Source organism: Vigna unguiculata, chromosome 3 (assembly GCF_004118075.2).
Source record: "Vigna unguiculata cultivar IT97K-499-35 chromosome 3, ASM411807v1, whole genome shotgun sequence".
NCBI lineage: Eukaryota > Viridiplantae > Streptophyta > Magnoliopsida > Fabales > Fabaceae > Vigna > Vigna unguiculata.
Genome location: NC_040281.1, coordinates 54,564,305 through 54,580,479, shown reverse-complemented (window position 1 = coordinate 54,580,479; position 16,175 = coordinate 54,564,305). Strand labels below are relative to the sequence as shown.

Below are 16,175 nucleotides of genomic sequence, written 5' to 3'. Positions count from 1 at the left end.
TTTTTCGTCATTAATTTGTAATAACATGAAAATTTCGTACCCAAACGCTACACGTATTTCTTTCATTTGTTTAAGAGAATTAGTAAGAAAAAACATTATGTTTTTCTATAAAATTTTAAGCCTTTTAGTTTGACTCCCTAAACAAAATTTTATAAATGAGAGAGACCAAATCCAAAATAAGAGAAACAACACCTTTTATAATATTTTAAGTTAGTCATATTTTTCTTAAATCTAGAAGAAATATAGTTTTAGTCTCCAAATAAAAAATATAAAATTAGAAGACCGAAACAAAACTATTCTGAAATTTCAGAATTGAAAATATAATTCAACAATATTTTTACTTTAGATTTTAAGAATAAAAAAAGTGAAAAACAATTGTTTTGGATCTTCCACGATCAACAATTACTTTATCTCGTTTTTCATTTTTGGTTTATTATACAGCTACAAAAGGCAAAGATCGAATCTTGAAGAAGGATTTCATTTAATTTAATATTTTTGCATCATTAAATGAGAAAAAAAGAGTAAAGAAATGTACTTGATTTATTTGAATAGTATCAAGAGCATGTGAAGGGCTTCTTTGACCTTTTCCCACGCATTCTTAAACTATTATATTGGTTTCTTCTCCTCCGTCACATCTTAGACTTTTGTTATCTTCCAAAATACTCCTTCAAAATTTTGTTAATGCTCCATTTGGTGAAAAAAAGAAAAAAGTGAAAGAAAAGTATTTGACCAAAATGAAATGAATGGAAAAAAGATTTCATTATTTTACGCATTAATGTAAGAAGAAAATTGAGCTTTTTACGTTTCACTCTTTCCTCTTTCCTCTCTCATTTCACCATTAATGACAGAGGCTTAATTAATTAAAACATCTTTTTACACGACATAAATCCGAGTTGTCACAATTAATTGATTTTTGTTTTGGTTCATTAATGATTTGTCGAAAAAATTTCATTCGAAATCCTCGAACTATGTCTTGTTTTGTTTACTAAATTAAAAGGAGTTTCTAGAAGCGGTGTGCAGCCATGGCCACACGTATTATATTTCACCATTGGCATCTACCTATCTACCTTGACTTTCATGACTTTTGAGATTCCGCTATTCACTATTCTTGTAAAAGAAAAAAAATCACTCTTTGCTTTTTTTCTTTTTCTTTTTCCAAAAATACATTTACATGCTAATTTATGAAATCCAACGAGTTAATCCAAAGTAATGAATTGGCAATCCCATATGAACAGAATCTTCTGTTATTTGTTAGAAATCCTTCACCTATTATTTCTCCTTCAATGGCCCTGTTCCAGGGAGAAAAAAAAACAAAAATTAGATAATTATTAGTTGTTTTTTTAATGTGTAATTGTATTTGTTTATGGTCTTAAAAGCGAGTATGGCGAGGGGTTAAGAGAAAGATCCATTCCCATGTGCACGTTGAAAAGTCTATTCTTGTTAGCCACGGCGAGTCAAACTGGGAGGGCAGTCACAATTCAGCTTCAAACCCAATCGAACACATAATAGGTTGCCTTGTTTCTTCTCATCACTTTCATTCCAAAGTTATACCTTTCAGCTGTAACAAGGGAACCTGTGTTTTTTTCTTTTCTGGGTTTATCATATTTGTACAGATACATATAAAGAACAGTTTTTTTATCTTTCTCTGTGCTTAAGACTTCTTTCTCACCCTCTGCAAATCACTTCCTTTCAGCTCTTTTATTCTTTTGTTGCTTCCATTTCATTGCTTCAACGCCACATATCTTTCTTGATTTACACAACTGGTTTTGAGGGTCATTGAGTTGTTGGAGCTGGGTTTGAAACTTTGAAGGGTAAATCTGACAAGTTTGAGAGCTTCTGGTGGAGTTTGAGTCATGGCTGGGGGACGAAGGAGGAGGCATCACTTCGGCAGAATCCATGCATTCACGTGTGGGAAAGCTTCCATGAAGGAAGAACATTCACTGATTGGAGGCCCTGGGTTCTCAAGGAAAGTGTATTGCAATGACCCTGAACGTGCCACCGCGAGTCTTATCAATTATGGAGACAATTATGTCAGAACAACTAAGTATACATTGGCCACGTTCCTCCCCAAGTCCCTGTTTGAACAGTTCAGGAGGGTTGCAAATTTCTACTTCCTCGTTTGTGCAGTTTTGTCTTTCTTTCCGGTGTCTCCTTACTCTGGAGTCAGTAATGTTGTCCCTCTACTGGTTGTGGTAGCTGCCACAATGGCCAAAGAGTTCATTGAAGATTTTAGGAGAAAACAACAGGTAATGTTCTGTAATTTTTATATCATCTTGGTTCAAAGGGTGTTAGGTAGATTACATGTCTGTGATGGGTAGTTATGGATGATAGGCTTTTTGGCTAAAATTTGGAATATTCAATCCATTATTTCTAGACTAGAACATGTGGCTATTGATTGCAGATGTGTTGAGTACAATCTTTATTAATTGGTTGGGAAATTTATGATGAGAGTTGATTTGATGCGGTTAGTGAAATTATGAGAGGGTTAGGGGTTTCTGTGCTAAATTCATGCTTACACATGGGTCAGATAGCTTTCTACTTCTTGGCATGAGCAGAGTTTTTTTTACAAAATAGGTAATAAGGGTTGCATTAATGTTAGTGAACCTTTTTTCTTTCACAAAAAGCAAAATGATAACGTTTTCTGCTACTCTTGATTAATCCCAGGCCGATGATATTGTTTTGTAATTTCTTCAGGATATAGAGATGAATAACAGAAAAGTTAAAGTGCATGATGGAGGTGGTGATTTTTCCTATTCTAAATGGAGGGATTTGAAAGTTGGAGATATAGTGAGGGTGGAAAAGGATGAATTTTTTCCTGCTGATCTCATCTTACTTTCGTCAAATTATGATGATGCAATTTGCTATGTTGAGACTATGAATCTTGATGGAGAGACAAATCTGAAACTGAAACAAGCATTGGAAGAAACTTCAAAGGTGCAAGAAGACTCGAGCTTTCAAAATTTCAGGGCTGTCATCACATGTGAAGATCCAAATGCAAATTTGTACACATTTGTTGGAAGTATGGAGATTGAGGATCAACAGCATCCTCTTGCACCTCAACAGCTACTTCTCAGGGACTCTAAGCTGAGGAACACAGATTTTGTTTATGGTGTGGTAATCTTTACTGGACATGATACAAAGGTTATGCAGAATGCAACAGACCCGCCATCCAAGAGAAGCAAAATTGAGAAAAGGATGGATAAGATTATCTACTGCCTCTTCTTTCTACTTATTTTGATTTCTTTCATTGGGTCCATATTCTTTGGGATTACAACAGATGATGACATTGAAAATGGAAGAATGAAGAGATGGTACCTTAGACCAGATGATACCGATATTTTCTTTGACCCTAATGAACCAGTAGCTGCTGCAATTCTGCATTTCTTGACAGCACTTATGTTGTACAGTTACTTGATTCCAATTTCATTGTATGTATCCATTGAAATTGTGAAGGTTCTTCAAAGCATTTTCATCAACCAGGATGTGAAAATGTATCATGCGGAAACTGACAAGCCAGCACATGCTCGTACATCAAATTTGAATGAAGAACTTGGCCAAGTGGACACCATACTTTCAGACAAGACAGGAACTTTGACTTGTAATTCTATGGAATTTATCAAGTGTTCTATTGCTGGGGTTGCTTATGGTCGAGGAGTTACAGAAGTTGAGAGAGCTCTATCTACGAGACATGAATCAGATTTTGGTAAAGAGTTGAGAGAAAACAACAACAGTGCAAAGGTTCGTGAATCAAAGACATCCGTTAAAGGGTTTAACTTTATGGATGAAAGGATCATGAATGGAAATTGGATCAAAGAACCCAATGCCAATGTAATCCAGAACTTCCTAAGGCTTCTGGCTGTATGCCACACTGCAATACCAGAAGTTGATGAAGGAACTGGGAAGGTTTCATATGAAGCTGAATCACCGGATGAGGCAGCTTTTGTGATTGCAGCCAGGGAACTTGGATTTGAATTTTATGAAAGGACACATACAACTATTTCACTGCGTGAATTAGACCCCATAACAGGCCTGAAAGTTCAAAGGTGAGGTTATTATGCTTAAATGTGAAGGTTTAATCATCTAATGTCTTGTTATACTTATGCATATGCAATTGAAATTTTAATGGTATATTAAAAACGACATAATTTCACTTTTCCAGGTCCTACAAATTCTTGAATGTATTAGAGTTTAGTAGTGCAAGAAAGCGGATGTCAGTAATTGTAAGAGATGAGGAGGGGAAACTGTTGCTTCTCAGCAAAGGCGCTGACAGGTTTGTAATCTCATACTTGGCTATCCCAAATACACTATACACTATGTAAGCATCATTCAATTTGTCTTCAAAGTTCATAGTATTGAATTACTTTACTTTTCTGGCTTTCACAGTGTAATGTTTGAACGAATTGCAAAGAATGGAAGGCAATTTGAAGAGAACACAAAGCAGCACATCAGTGAATATGCTGATTCTGGTTTGAGGACCTTGATACTTGCATATCGTGAGCTTAATGAAGAAGAGTACAATCAATTTAATAAAGAGTTTACACAGGCCAAGAACTTAGTGAGTGCAGACCAGGAGCAGATTGTTGAGAGCATAATACAAAATATTGAGAAGGATTTAATTCTTCTTGGTGCTACTGCAGTTGAAGACAAGCTACAAGATGGGGTATGCTCTAAATAATGTGTTCACATATAATTTAGATTACTTAAATAATCAACAGAGCTAGTACCTTTTCACATTTTTTAACTCATCATGTTTTGAAAATTTCCTTGTCTAATAACTTCATTATAGTAGTTCTATATATTGTGTTCTTATGAATCAGTTCATGTTGCACAGGTTCCTGAATGCATTGACAAGCTAGCACAGGCTGGGATTAAGCTATGGGTTTTAACTGGTGATAAAATGGAGACAGCAATTAATATAGGGTAAGTTAAAAAATAATCAATAAATCTTGGAGAAATGTGCACAATCAATATGATGTCACTGATTTGAAAACTTTTTGGGTGGTTGCAGATTTGCTTGTAGTTTACTCAGGCAAGGAATGAAACAAATTATAATTAGCTCAGATACTCCAGAAAACAAATCATTGGAGAAAATGGAGGACAAGGCTGCTGCTGATGCGGTAAACAACTCTGATCCTTAACTTCTTTCAACAGATACTGGTTGCCATTTACCATGTCATGAGATGATTGCAAGCTCTTTAGGTTGTTATTTCAGGCAATTAAGTCAATATGTGTTGATGGGGTGATGAAATCTTATTGATTTTTCAGGCAATTAAGGCAAGTGTTATTCGTCAACTAAGGGAGGCAAGTGCATTACTTTCTTCATCAGATGAATATGAGGCCTTAGCCCTGATCATTGATGGGAAGTCTCTTACATATGCACTAGAAGATGATGTAAATGATTTGTTTCTTGAACTTGCCATTGGCTGCGCATCTGTTATCTGCTGTCGTTCCTCTCCCAAGCAGAAAGCACTAGTAAGTTTTTTCTTTTTGTTTTTAGAGAAAAATCTCCAGCTATGTATGTTCTCTTACTTTGGTGGTTTTCCAGGTAAAGTCTCTAATTCATCTTCTAAATAATAATGCAGGTTACAAGACTGGTGAAGATGAGAACTGGTAGTACAACACTAGCTATTGGAGATGGGGCAAATGATGTTGGAATGCTCCAAGAAGCTGACATTGGAATTGGTATCAGTGGTGTGGAAGGCATGCAGGTAAATCTCAAATACCTTTGCATTTTTTTTTCTCATACCTTTCTTTAAACCCGACCCAGAATGTGTATTGTTTTGACTTTCTTGTCTCTTATGTTTTTATTCCTCTGTTTCGTCAAAACTTCCAGGCAGTTATGTCAAGTGACATTGCAATAGCCCAATTCCGGTTTCTTGAGCGGTTGCTTCTTGTGCACGGACATTGGTGTTACAGAAGGATATCATCAATGGTAAAAATCTTATCTTGTCTTTACATATGTTGCATAATATTTTGAGACTCTAAATTTGGCATGTATCTGCACTGATTGCACCCTATTGCAAAGTCTTTGTTCAACTAAGGTTACTATAATTATTTTGGTTTTGACAAACTTGACCTTTTGTTTTGCAGATCTGCTACTTCTTTTACAAGAACATTGCCTTCGGCTTCACTCTGTTCTTCTTTGAGATATATGCCTCATTCTCCGGCCAACCTGCATACAATGACTGGTTCATGTCACTATATAATGTCTTCTTCACTTCACTTCCTGTAATTGCATTGGGAGTGTTTGATCAAGATGTCTCTTCCAAACTTTGTCTCAAGGTAGGCCTCCGAACTTAGTTTCCTCAGTGATTTAGTCAAAAACAACATGATTGTTGTATTCTCATGAAACCTGTCTTCTGCTTTCATTTTACAGTTTCCATTGTTATACCAAGAAGGCATTCAAAACATTCTATTTAGCTGGAAACGGATCATCGGTTGGATAGTTAATGGAGTTGTGACTTCTGCCATCATATTCTTCTTCTGCATGCGTACCATGGAACATCAAGCATTCCGCAAAGGAGGTCAAGTGGTGGAGCTGGAAGTTCTCGGTGCCACCATGTACACCTGTGTTGTGTGGGTGGTGAATTGCCAAATGGCATTATCTATCAGTTACTTCACTTATGTACAGCATATATTCATCTGGGGAAGCATCATATTCTGGTATATATTCCTCTTGGCATATGGAGCCATAGACCCTTCCTTCTCCACCACAGCCTATAAGGTTTTAGTTGAAGCTCTTGCACCAGCACCATATTTCTGGATCATCACTTTGCTCATTCTCATTGCTTCCCTTCTTCCATACTTCGTCTATGCTTCCATCCAAATGCGTTTCTTCCCCATGTACCATCAAATGATTCAGTGGATAAGGAAGGACGGCCAAACAAGTGATCCAGAATACTGCAATGTGGTAAGACAGCGATCGATAAGAAACACCACAGTTGGATTCACAGCTCGTTTGGAAGCATCCAAACGGTTCAATGCATCCAGAAGAGTTGAATCATACACAAAACCTGAAACAACATCCGTGAGATTTGAATCATCCAAACGTTCTGAAGGGCTGTCTGAGGACCGGTAATCATAGTTGTTGTTGTTGTTGCTGTTGTTGTCCCAGCTGGATTCATCGGTAAGAGGAAAACAAAAAGGAACAAGGGTGTAAATTTTTCGATAGGTTACAAACCTTGTACATATTTAAGGTAAAGGAGCGTTTTCCTTATGCTGCATGACATGAATCCTTAAACGAAGCACAATAAAGCAGTCTGTTCGTTGGTATTTTTTGTTGAGAAGATTTTCATATAAAATCTGGCTGCTTCCAGATTCGAAAGAGCGCTGTGGTCAACAATAATGTACGATTTATCCTAGTGTAGAAGAATATATTGATTCATTCTTTCATGGTACACATTCTTCCCAACATTCTGTATCTTTGTGTGCATCGAATTACAGAAATCTTTTGGCTTTATAAGACAAAAAAACATAATTTCATGGTTACAGAAACCTCTTGATTGTTCCTGGGTGTCAAATTCACGTATCACGTTTTCTGTACAGAAATTTCTTTATCGAGAATGTAACGATAACAATAACAATGATCAAAGTGAAAAATAACGTACCTTAACAAATCACGCAGAATCAGTTATTGCTTGAGCTTCGAGGACAAACCCTGATTCAGATCAAACAACACTAGCATAGATGGACTATCTTTGCGACAGAGTTCATATCATATATGTCAAAAAGTTTTGTTTTCAAAACTAACCATGTACTGATGACCCACAGTTCAGTTTTTTTTTTTTTTTTTTTTTTCTCTATAGAATATCTATAACTATATATAAAGGGGATTCCCTCTTTTGTGTCCACATTTCATAATTCCAACTTTACCCTTTATAATTTAATTATTTATTAAATTTTTAAAAATTAACGGTTACTTTTACAAGTTTTTATAAAATTATTTACTTATCTCCTTTTTCTTTTTTCTCTTACTATTCATCAACAATTATTTTTCTCTTATTTTCTCCGTACATTTTATTTTATTTTTATAAATATACTTTTATTTTGTTTATTAAATTAATAACATTACAATATCATCAATTATTAATATAATTCAAAAAATGCGTACACACAGGCGCGATAGCGCCTGTGTTTACACTAGTATTAATTAATGTTTTTAGTTTTTCATGAAATATTTCCTTAACTTTTTAATTCAAACTAATTTATTCATTTAGAACGTAAAGTTATTTCAATAACTGACATTTGTTATTGTTTAAGGAAATCTTAAACTATAATCATGAGATACAAATATTAAGAACTTTTTTTTAACACATCACATATCTCTCTCTCCTAGTACACAATTTTGGTCAAGTAAAATTATTAAATGCATGATTGTTCCTAGTACATGTTTAAGGCTTGAACTTATAATTACATATCAACGGACTGAGTAATAATTTTTCCTACTTCATATTACACTAATCTCAAAATTAATGCAGTTTAATATTTTTTCATACAAATTAATAATAATAATAATAATCTATAACTGCATATAAATTATTATTATTTTTGTATTTACGATTATTATTTTAATTTTATCCTTCATAATGTATTTATTTATTTAATTTTACAGACTAACATTTATTTTGATATATTTTCTATTAAATTGTCCTTACAATTATTTTCTTTTTTATTTTCCATTGTCAACAGTTTTTTTTTCTCCGTTTATTTTACTTTATTTTTAACAAATATAAATTTATTTTCTATTTCAGTTTTAGTATTTTATAAATCAGTAATGAATTTCCACACTATCAAGGGAAAGTGTCACATAATTCATATATAACAGAAAAATGCTGCAAATTTTGTAATATTTCATATAATATTGAATAAAAAATAAACATATTTAGTGTCTTAAATTTACTAATATTACCTAAATATGTTGGAGGATTCGCAACGTAAGAGTAAAATCATTCTATTAATTAATTCATTCCATATTTTTCTTCAGTTCAGAGTTCGAAAAATCTTCTTTTTACAGAGAAATCAAGAGTAGTAGTGGTGAGTGGTGAAGCAATAAGTGCAGTAGAAAGCAAGAGCCCTTATTTGGTTGAATCATTGAAAAGAAGCTACAAAATGAATTAATGAAAAGAATATTGAGTCAGCGGAAGGAGAGGCCAAGAAAATCAGAAGCAGAGCGAGCCATGATGGAGGCAAACTCGGTGAAGCTGATAACGCCATCGCCATCGGTGTCAGCCTCTCTGATCATCTCTGTGAGTTCTCGGTAGGTGAGAGGCTGTCCCATTTTGGCCATGGCCCCAGCCAACTCCGCCGCCGTTATGAACCCATTGCCGTCACGGTCGAAGTACTTGCACCCCTAGGAGCTCTTCCTGGTTCACCAAAACCTGTTCGTTTATGTCATCCAAAATCGCCCTCACCAACTCCTCAAACTCCACTTTCCCATTGCCGTTTGAATCCATGTTCGCCAACAGGGCTTGGACTTGATCACCCGAAGGCTTCAACCCCAGTGCCCTCAGAAGCGCTGCTAGCTCCAACATCGTTAAACTCCCATCTGAATCCATGTCAAATCGACCAAATATCTCTCTCAGTTGCTTCACTTGCTGCACTCCAAGCTTTGACATGGTACTGCAGAGATAGTTTGCAATACGAAGAAGGAACGAGAAATAGAAGAAAAAGGAAAAAGCTTTGTGTAGGAACACAAACCGCGTCGGTGGTTATATAAGATTAACCTATTGTGTCCTCAAGAAGTTTCCTATCTCCTATGTTTGATTCTCAGTACCACTGGTTTAATCATGATGATGTTTTTGTATTGTCGCACTTTTGGTCGTAGAAATTTTCACACACACACCGTCATGTGATCCGTTGAGAAGTCTTGTGTGTGATGAATTTTTAAGTTTTTTAAAATGTTTCAAAATATATTTTGTCTAAGAAAAGTGTGTTATGTTACTGCTAAAATGTTAATTAGGTTTTTTTTTTTTTGCAATTCAAGGTTTGACTAAAGTAATGAATGGTATTGTACATATAAAATGAAAGTGACAGGGTTCATTAGTAAGCATCTTCAACCACCATCCATGTGAGTGTGATGCTCCCTCTCTTCCAGCTAGGTTGAGATGGCTTTATCTTCACACTCTTTTTTAATTAGGAACTCTGGTCATTTTGGATTCTTTGAAAGAGAAAGAAAATCAGTTGGTTTTGTCCCATACGTTCATTATTGTTGGAACGTACACCATGTACAATTGCACACTTAATGGTAGCATTAATTAGTATCCTATAGCATATGCATATGCATGCTAGCATTAATGTTGTTTTGCAATTCACCACCATGCCCATTGGTTCAACAAATCGCCTTTTTTTCATTTATTGCTAGAAAGCGATGATTAATTAAGCCTTGTTCTTAGACCCTACATGAAAGAGAAAGTCATCAATATAATATTCGACTAATTATTGAAAGCATTTATAGCCGTTAATTATTGTTTTTAAGTAAATGAATAAGACTTTCTTCTACTCAATGCTACTACTTTACAATAACTATTTAAGTTTTTTTTTATCAAAGTTTAAAAAAAATCATTTAATTTTCTTTTTTTAATGTAGTTTTATTATCTATTATTATATCTCTTTCAATTTTAAAATAGTCACAATCAAACTAAATACACCTTAGACCAAGTTTTTCAAACCAAAACTCGAAAAAAAAAAGAAAAAAACTTTACTGAATTAAAACAATTGGTATGACAAGACTTATGATTAACAATGTTGAAATCGAACAAATTTGAGTTTAGCATCAAACTTGGGTTGTGTTTGGGTGAACAAGTTCACCATTTGTACAATGATCAATTCCTCAAGGTCATCACAAACCATGACCTTGGCCCCAACACCCCCAACTTCAATATCATTGCCGATACGTTCCCTGCACACACGCTTTAGCCACCCAGAAAACCCTCTCCCTCTGATACTCTCCAATGGTGTTTTGGGTCTTCGATTCCACTTGCGACCCAAATAGCAAGAAAGAACAGCCAGAATTACAAGCACAGACATCACAGCAAAAAATGGAGCAACAGATCCTGAAGACTTCCATGCGCTAGAACCAGTAGTAGTGCTCGGAACAGCTTCTACCTCACCTTGTTGCTGCTCTTGCTGCACTATTGAAGCCAGTGCTGGTGTTGCCATGGTTCATCAGCATTAATACGATTAAGATGGAAGGGTTTAAGTAATCTTAATCAAGCTCTGCTAAGAGGTAATAATATATGTATATAAAGGGTAGTGATGGTTTGGTTTTTGTTGGTTTATTAAGAAAGATGTTTAGGTTTCTTAGCGTGGTGTGGAAAATTGAAATGAGTGGAAAACAAACGTGGAAAAGGGAAAAAGGAAGAAGAAACTTCTCCTTTTGATTTTTTATCGGGTTTACTTTGCACTTTTATTAGATATGTCACGAGAAGGAAAAATATGTATAAGAGGTGTGCTCGATGAAAAGTAACTCAGTGAGCTTCTTTATTTTTCATAGTGATTTATTAGAAATTCAATCCCACAAAATTGGTTTGTAAGATGAGCATTGCAGCTCAATGTGAAATTGCCTTCCTTATCTCTAGTCAATGTGAGATTTTCAACACATTCCCTCATGCTGAGGTATATACATCTCGTATGTGGAACTAGAAATTAATAAATGATCCGTTAGCGGCCCGATAATCGGTGGAACAGAATGTCCAAAAAATTTCGTTAAGATAGTTTGTATTTTTTAAATAATGGCTCTAATACCATATTAGATATGCCATGAGCATTAACAAAGGGGAGCCATCCCCCAAAATTTTTAAATTTTATTTTTTTATATATGTTTTTATATATTTTAAAATTATATTTATATTATTTATATTAAATTTTGGAAAATTTCTCACCATTTTATTTATATATATTTTTAGTATTTAAAAAGTAAAATAAAATTTAATTTGATAAATATTGATTAATAAAAAATAGTAAAGTTTCGTCTTTGGCCATAAAATTAATTCTGAATCAATCAACAAGAAAGCATGAGTAAAAAGAAAGATAAAGAGAGGTATTAAAAAACGCATTATCATGATATTTCTCATGAATCAATATTTTATGTATCTTAGATTTATGATTCTCTTATTAAGATATTTTTCCAAATTAAGTTTTCTCCAAATTAGTATAAACCCTAATTATAATTTTAGGAATTCTTTTATGAAATTAGCATAAACCTTACGTATATTTTTTTCCCAAATTAGTATAATACTAAATTATGAAATTTAGGAATTTTGTGTTTTCAACTTCATATGGTAAAATTTGTAAAATTTTATGCTTGTATCTCAGGCTGCATTACGAATTATGTTACAAGATAATGAATTAGTTGAAATTCTTGAACTGTAATAGGAATTATAATACTCTTGTTTTGTGAATTCAATGAATTAGAAAGATTAGAAATTAAAAAATGCATACAGGGAATTATTTTATGAAAAAAATGGTTTAAATAGAGAGAATGAAAAGTTTTTTATTTAATTAGAAAAAATAATTTACATATAAAGAAACTAATTTGACACCCTTAAATATTTTGTCTAAGTTCCGCATTGGTCATGAGAAAAAAAAATATACAAGAGGTGTTTGATGAAAAGTAACTCAGAGAGCTTTCTTACTTTTTATATTGATCTATTAGAAACTTTTTTCAATATATAGAATACAACATCCCATAATATAAAAAAAAATAAAACCTAATATATCATCATAATATATAATATTTGATAATAATAAAATAAAATAAAATATATTATATCTCCATTAATAAAATTAAAATCCAGATGTATGCAATATCTCTAACAACTTTTTGCATATGGTTTTTACATATGCATGCATGTCTTCCTTCATTGCACATTGTGCAGTGGCTTGTGTGAAAAGTAGGGCTTTCGTTTTTTCTTCGATATCTCAGTTAAAAGTTCGATCGAAAGTGAGCCACACCCACATCAACAATATGTGAATATGAGGTGTGATCTTTTTTCTTTATCCTTTTATATGTATCTCATTACAAACATAGATGTTGACGTCTGCATGGAGTACTTTGAAGTTTGTCATGTTGTCGCCTTTGATGACTTCTCACATACAAGCATGACTCTACGTCGGAAAAATAATTTTGTAACAATTAAATTATTACAATTTTATCTTATGATTTAAGTTGATATTTTCTAAACCTTTTTTCATTTTTTTCATTTTTCTATTTTTTCTATATTTTAAAACTATTTAAATAATGTTATCTTAAATTATAAGATAGAATTGTTAAAATTTAGTTGTGAAAATATCATTATTTTTCGATGTGGTTATAATCAAGTTTTAGGTAAACATTAATTATCTGATTAATTACTCCATTCGTAAATTAAGTTTATTAACTCCAATTTAAATGATATTGTATAGTTTGGTTTTTATTTTTAATATTTTACATGATGATTAGTGAAAAGAACAGTTAAGCCCTAAACCTTACTCCTTTTATCCAAAGAAATTCCAAATTTTAATTTTATTTTAATTGATCCATATATTCTGTTTATCTATATAAATCGATACTTAGAACTTTAATTTTGTTCCGATAGATATCCTTACAGTATTTTTTTACAATATAGAAATTTTAACTTCAGTCACTTCTTAAGAAGTATTGTTTTTCCACAAATTTTTAACAGTTGAGTTAAATTATTTTTGTTTAATTATTATTATGATTATTACTACTAATATTACTATTATTATTATTATTATTATTGTTATTATTATTTAACTGAAAGATGTAAGGAAATTTTTTTGTAAAATATTAGTAAGTTTTAAAAAAATAATTATAACAGAATTAAAATTTTGGTATAAATTTACAAATAAATATTAAAGATCAATTTGCATAAAATTAAAGTGAAAGGTAACTGTTTATTGAGAGTGAAGTTTGGAGATTAGTTAAAATCAAATGAAGTATTATAATATTTAATTAAATTAAATTATTTTTATATTAAATGTACCCTTTTCACAATTGATTATAATACAATATTAATTTAAAGTATAAACGCACATATATATAAAGAAACTTTGATATAACTTGTCTAGTACCTCTTTCTCTTTTTAACACGTTTTAAATGGTTTTGCTCGCTACACGTACTTATATTCTTATTTTTTGTAACTTAAGCAACGCTTTGCACTTCAATATGATAACTTTAAAACATTACATATTGAATCTCATAAATAACACTTTATACATTCCATAATTCTTTTCTTTATTTTAACTTATTTATGATATAAAATTATTTATCTTTAAAAATGATTTGTTAAACCATTGAAAATATTAACACCAGTAACTAGGGGTGGTAAAACGAATTGAGATTATGGATGTCAAAAAAATTCGTACATGTGAGTATCTTTGGATAAACCTGCAATGGGTAGGAAATGAATATTGTAAATGGATATCCGCGAATAACGGGTACATATATTTTTTATACACGCATGTTAACAGGACGGGTACAGGTATCATAGTATCCATACCCGTATCCGCTATATTTTAATTTAAATTATGAAACATGATTAAAACACTAACACATTGGAATTGGATGTGTTAGTGTTAGTGTTAACAATACAATGTACAAGTATCACAGTATCCATACCCGTATCCGCTATATTTTAATTTAAATTAAAAAACATGATTAAAACACTAACACATTGGAATTGAATGAGTTATTTGTTATCAATTGGTTTTAAAAAAATCTCTATTTCTTTGTAAATTGTCATTCAACACTTTTTAAATAGTTTATTTGCATTTTTGTTTGAAATTTATAAATGTCCTGCATTGTATTGTTATTTAAATTTATGGTTAAAATATATTGTTAAATATTAAAATTTTCTTTTGTAAATACCCGCATGTACCTGTGAATATTCATACATATTAAAAAAAAATATGCGGACACCCACATAACATATACCCGCACGAATATGGGTACGGATACGAGGCAAATATTTATTCAACAAGTAGGGTATGAGGGAGCTACTACCCATACATATCCTACCCGCTTCGTTGACATCCCTAGTTGGGACTAACAAGTCAGTCGGACACCTCGTGTTGAAAGGGACAAATTGAGTTAAAGATTTCAACAAGCAACCCGTTTTGGCTCGTCATATCCAACCCATCAATTTAATGAACCAAAATATGGACTAACTCGTTCCGGCTCGTTTTTTAAAAATAAAATAAAATAAAAATAATATAAAAGATTATTTTCTAAATTATATTTTTTAAATAGGAAAATATATAATAGTATTATAATTTAAATTATAAATTAAGTTTCAATTATTAGTTATAATTGAGTAATTTAACATGTAAATATAATAATTATTTTAATTTCTCTAATTATAAATATTAACTAATCAATCAAAAGTTTAAAAAAAAATTATTTGATTAAATATACTTTTAATATTAATTTATATGCATATATAAACAAATTTTAAAAATAAATTTCAAAACAAATTAAAAATATTAGAAAAAAGATCTGGCAAGTCAGTCCATTAGTCCATCCTATATGGGATGGGTTATAATTATTGGTCTGTTTCTATTTGACAAACCAATCCAACCAAATCCATTTTAACAAACTACGATTAAGTCGCACCAAAATAAACTTTTAATTTCTATTTACCGATCTTTTGTAAGTTTATTTATTTTTAATTGAGTTTTTATTATAAAATATTTTATTAAATATTTAAAAAATATTATATTTTACTTAAATTTTTATTTTTTATTTAGATTATTTGATTTTATATTCTCAAACCAGAAACCTTTAACTTGACAATAAAAAGAAAAGATTTTGAAATTTCAATCATTTTTGAACCAAAATCAAACGGTTATCTAATCTTAATCGATAACAATAATACCATTAAAAAATATTACAATTTTGAATACTCAATAAAATCATTTTCAATAAATAATCAAGTAATATTCAAATTCACAAAAAAAAAATTATTTTCTTATTTTTCATATAAACATACGTAAACAATAACAACATAAAATAATAGTCATGTTATATCAAATGACACAATAAAATAATGTACATAAACTCAACTAAAAAGTTAGAAATTTTAAATACTCAATAAAAAAAATTAATAAAAACCTGATTAAAAAAATACTTACATTTAAGGGACAATTAAAACTTAATTAAATTTATTTTCTATGAAAC

General features: G+C 31.6%; 3 protein-coding genes across 3 annotated transcripts; 1 reads left to right on the top strand and 2 right to left on the bottom strand.

The window, feature by feature from the left end:
- The first annotated feature begins 1,396 nt into the window (after window positions 1–1,396).
- On the top strand, window positions 1,397–7,488 carry LOC114177269 (phospholipid-transporting ATPase 10-like). The gene is made up of 11 exons (XM_028062544.1): window positions 1,397–2,246; window positions 2,695–4,043; window positions 4,160–4,270; window positions 4,384–4,660; window positions 4,832–4,920; window positions 5,009–5,117; window positions 5,266–5,472; window positions 5,583–5,708; window positions 5,834–5,932; window positions 6,091–6,282; window positions 6,377–7,488. The coding sequence occupies exons 1-11, from the start codon at window positions 1,854–1,856 to the stop codon at window positions 7,076–7,078; spliced, it is 3,654 nt and encodes a 1,217-aa protein (XP_027918345.1). The 5' UTR covers window positions 1,397–1,853; the 3' UTR covers window positions 7,079–7,488.
- Window positions 7,489–9,053: 1,565 nt separating this feature from the next.
- On the bottom strand, window positions 9,054–9,850 carry LOC114179295 (probable calcium-binding protein CML15). Its single transcript, XM_028065582.1, is given in 2 exon segments — window positions 9,054–9,344; window positions 9,346–9,850. Coding segments are annotated over 2 exon segments (480 nt in total). The 5' UTR covers window positions 9,615–9,850; the 3' UTR covers window positions 9,054–9,133.
- An 884-nt stretch (window positions 9,851–10,734) lies between these two features.
- Window positions 10,735–11,157, bottom strand: LOC114175531. Its single transcript, XM_028060287.1, has one exon. The coding sequence runs from the start codon at window positions 11,155–11,157 to the stop codon at window positions 10,735–10,737; it is 423 nt and encodes a 140-aa protein (XP_027916088.1).
- Between the last annotated feature and the right edge of the window lie 5,018 nt (window positions 11,158–16,175).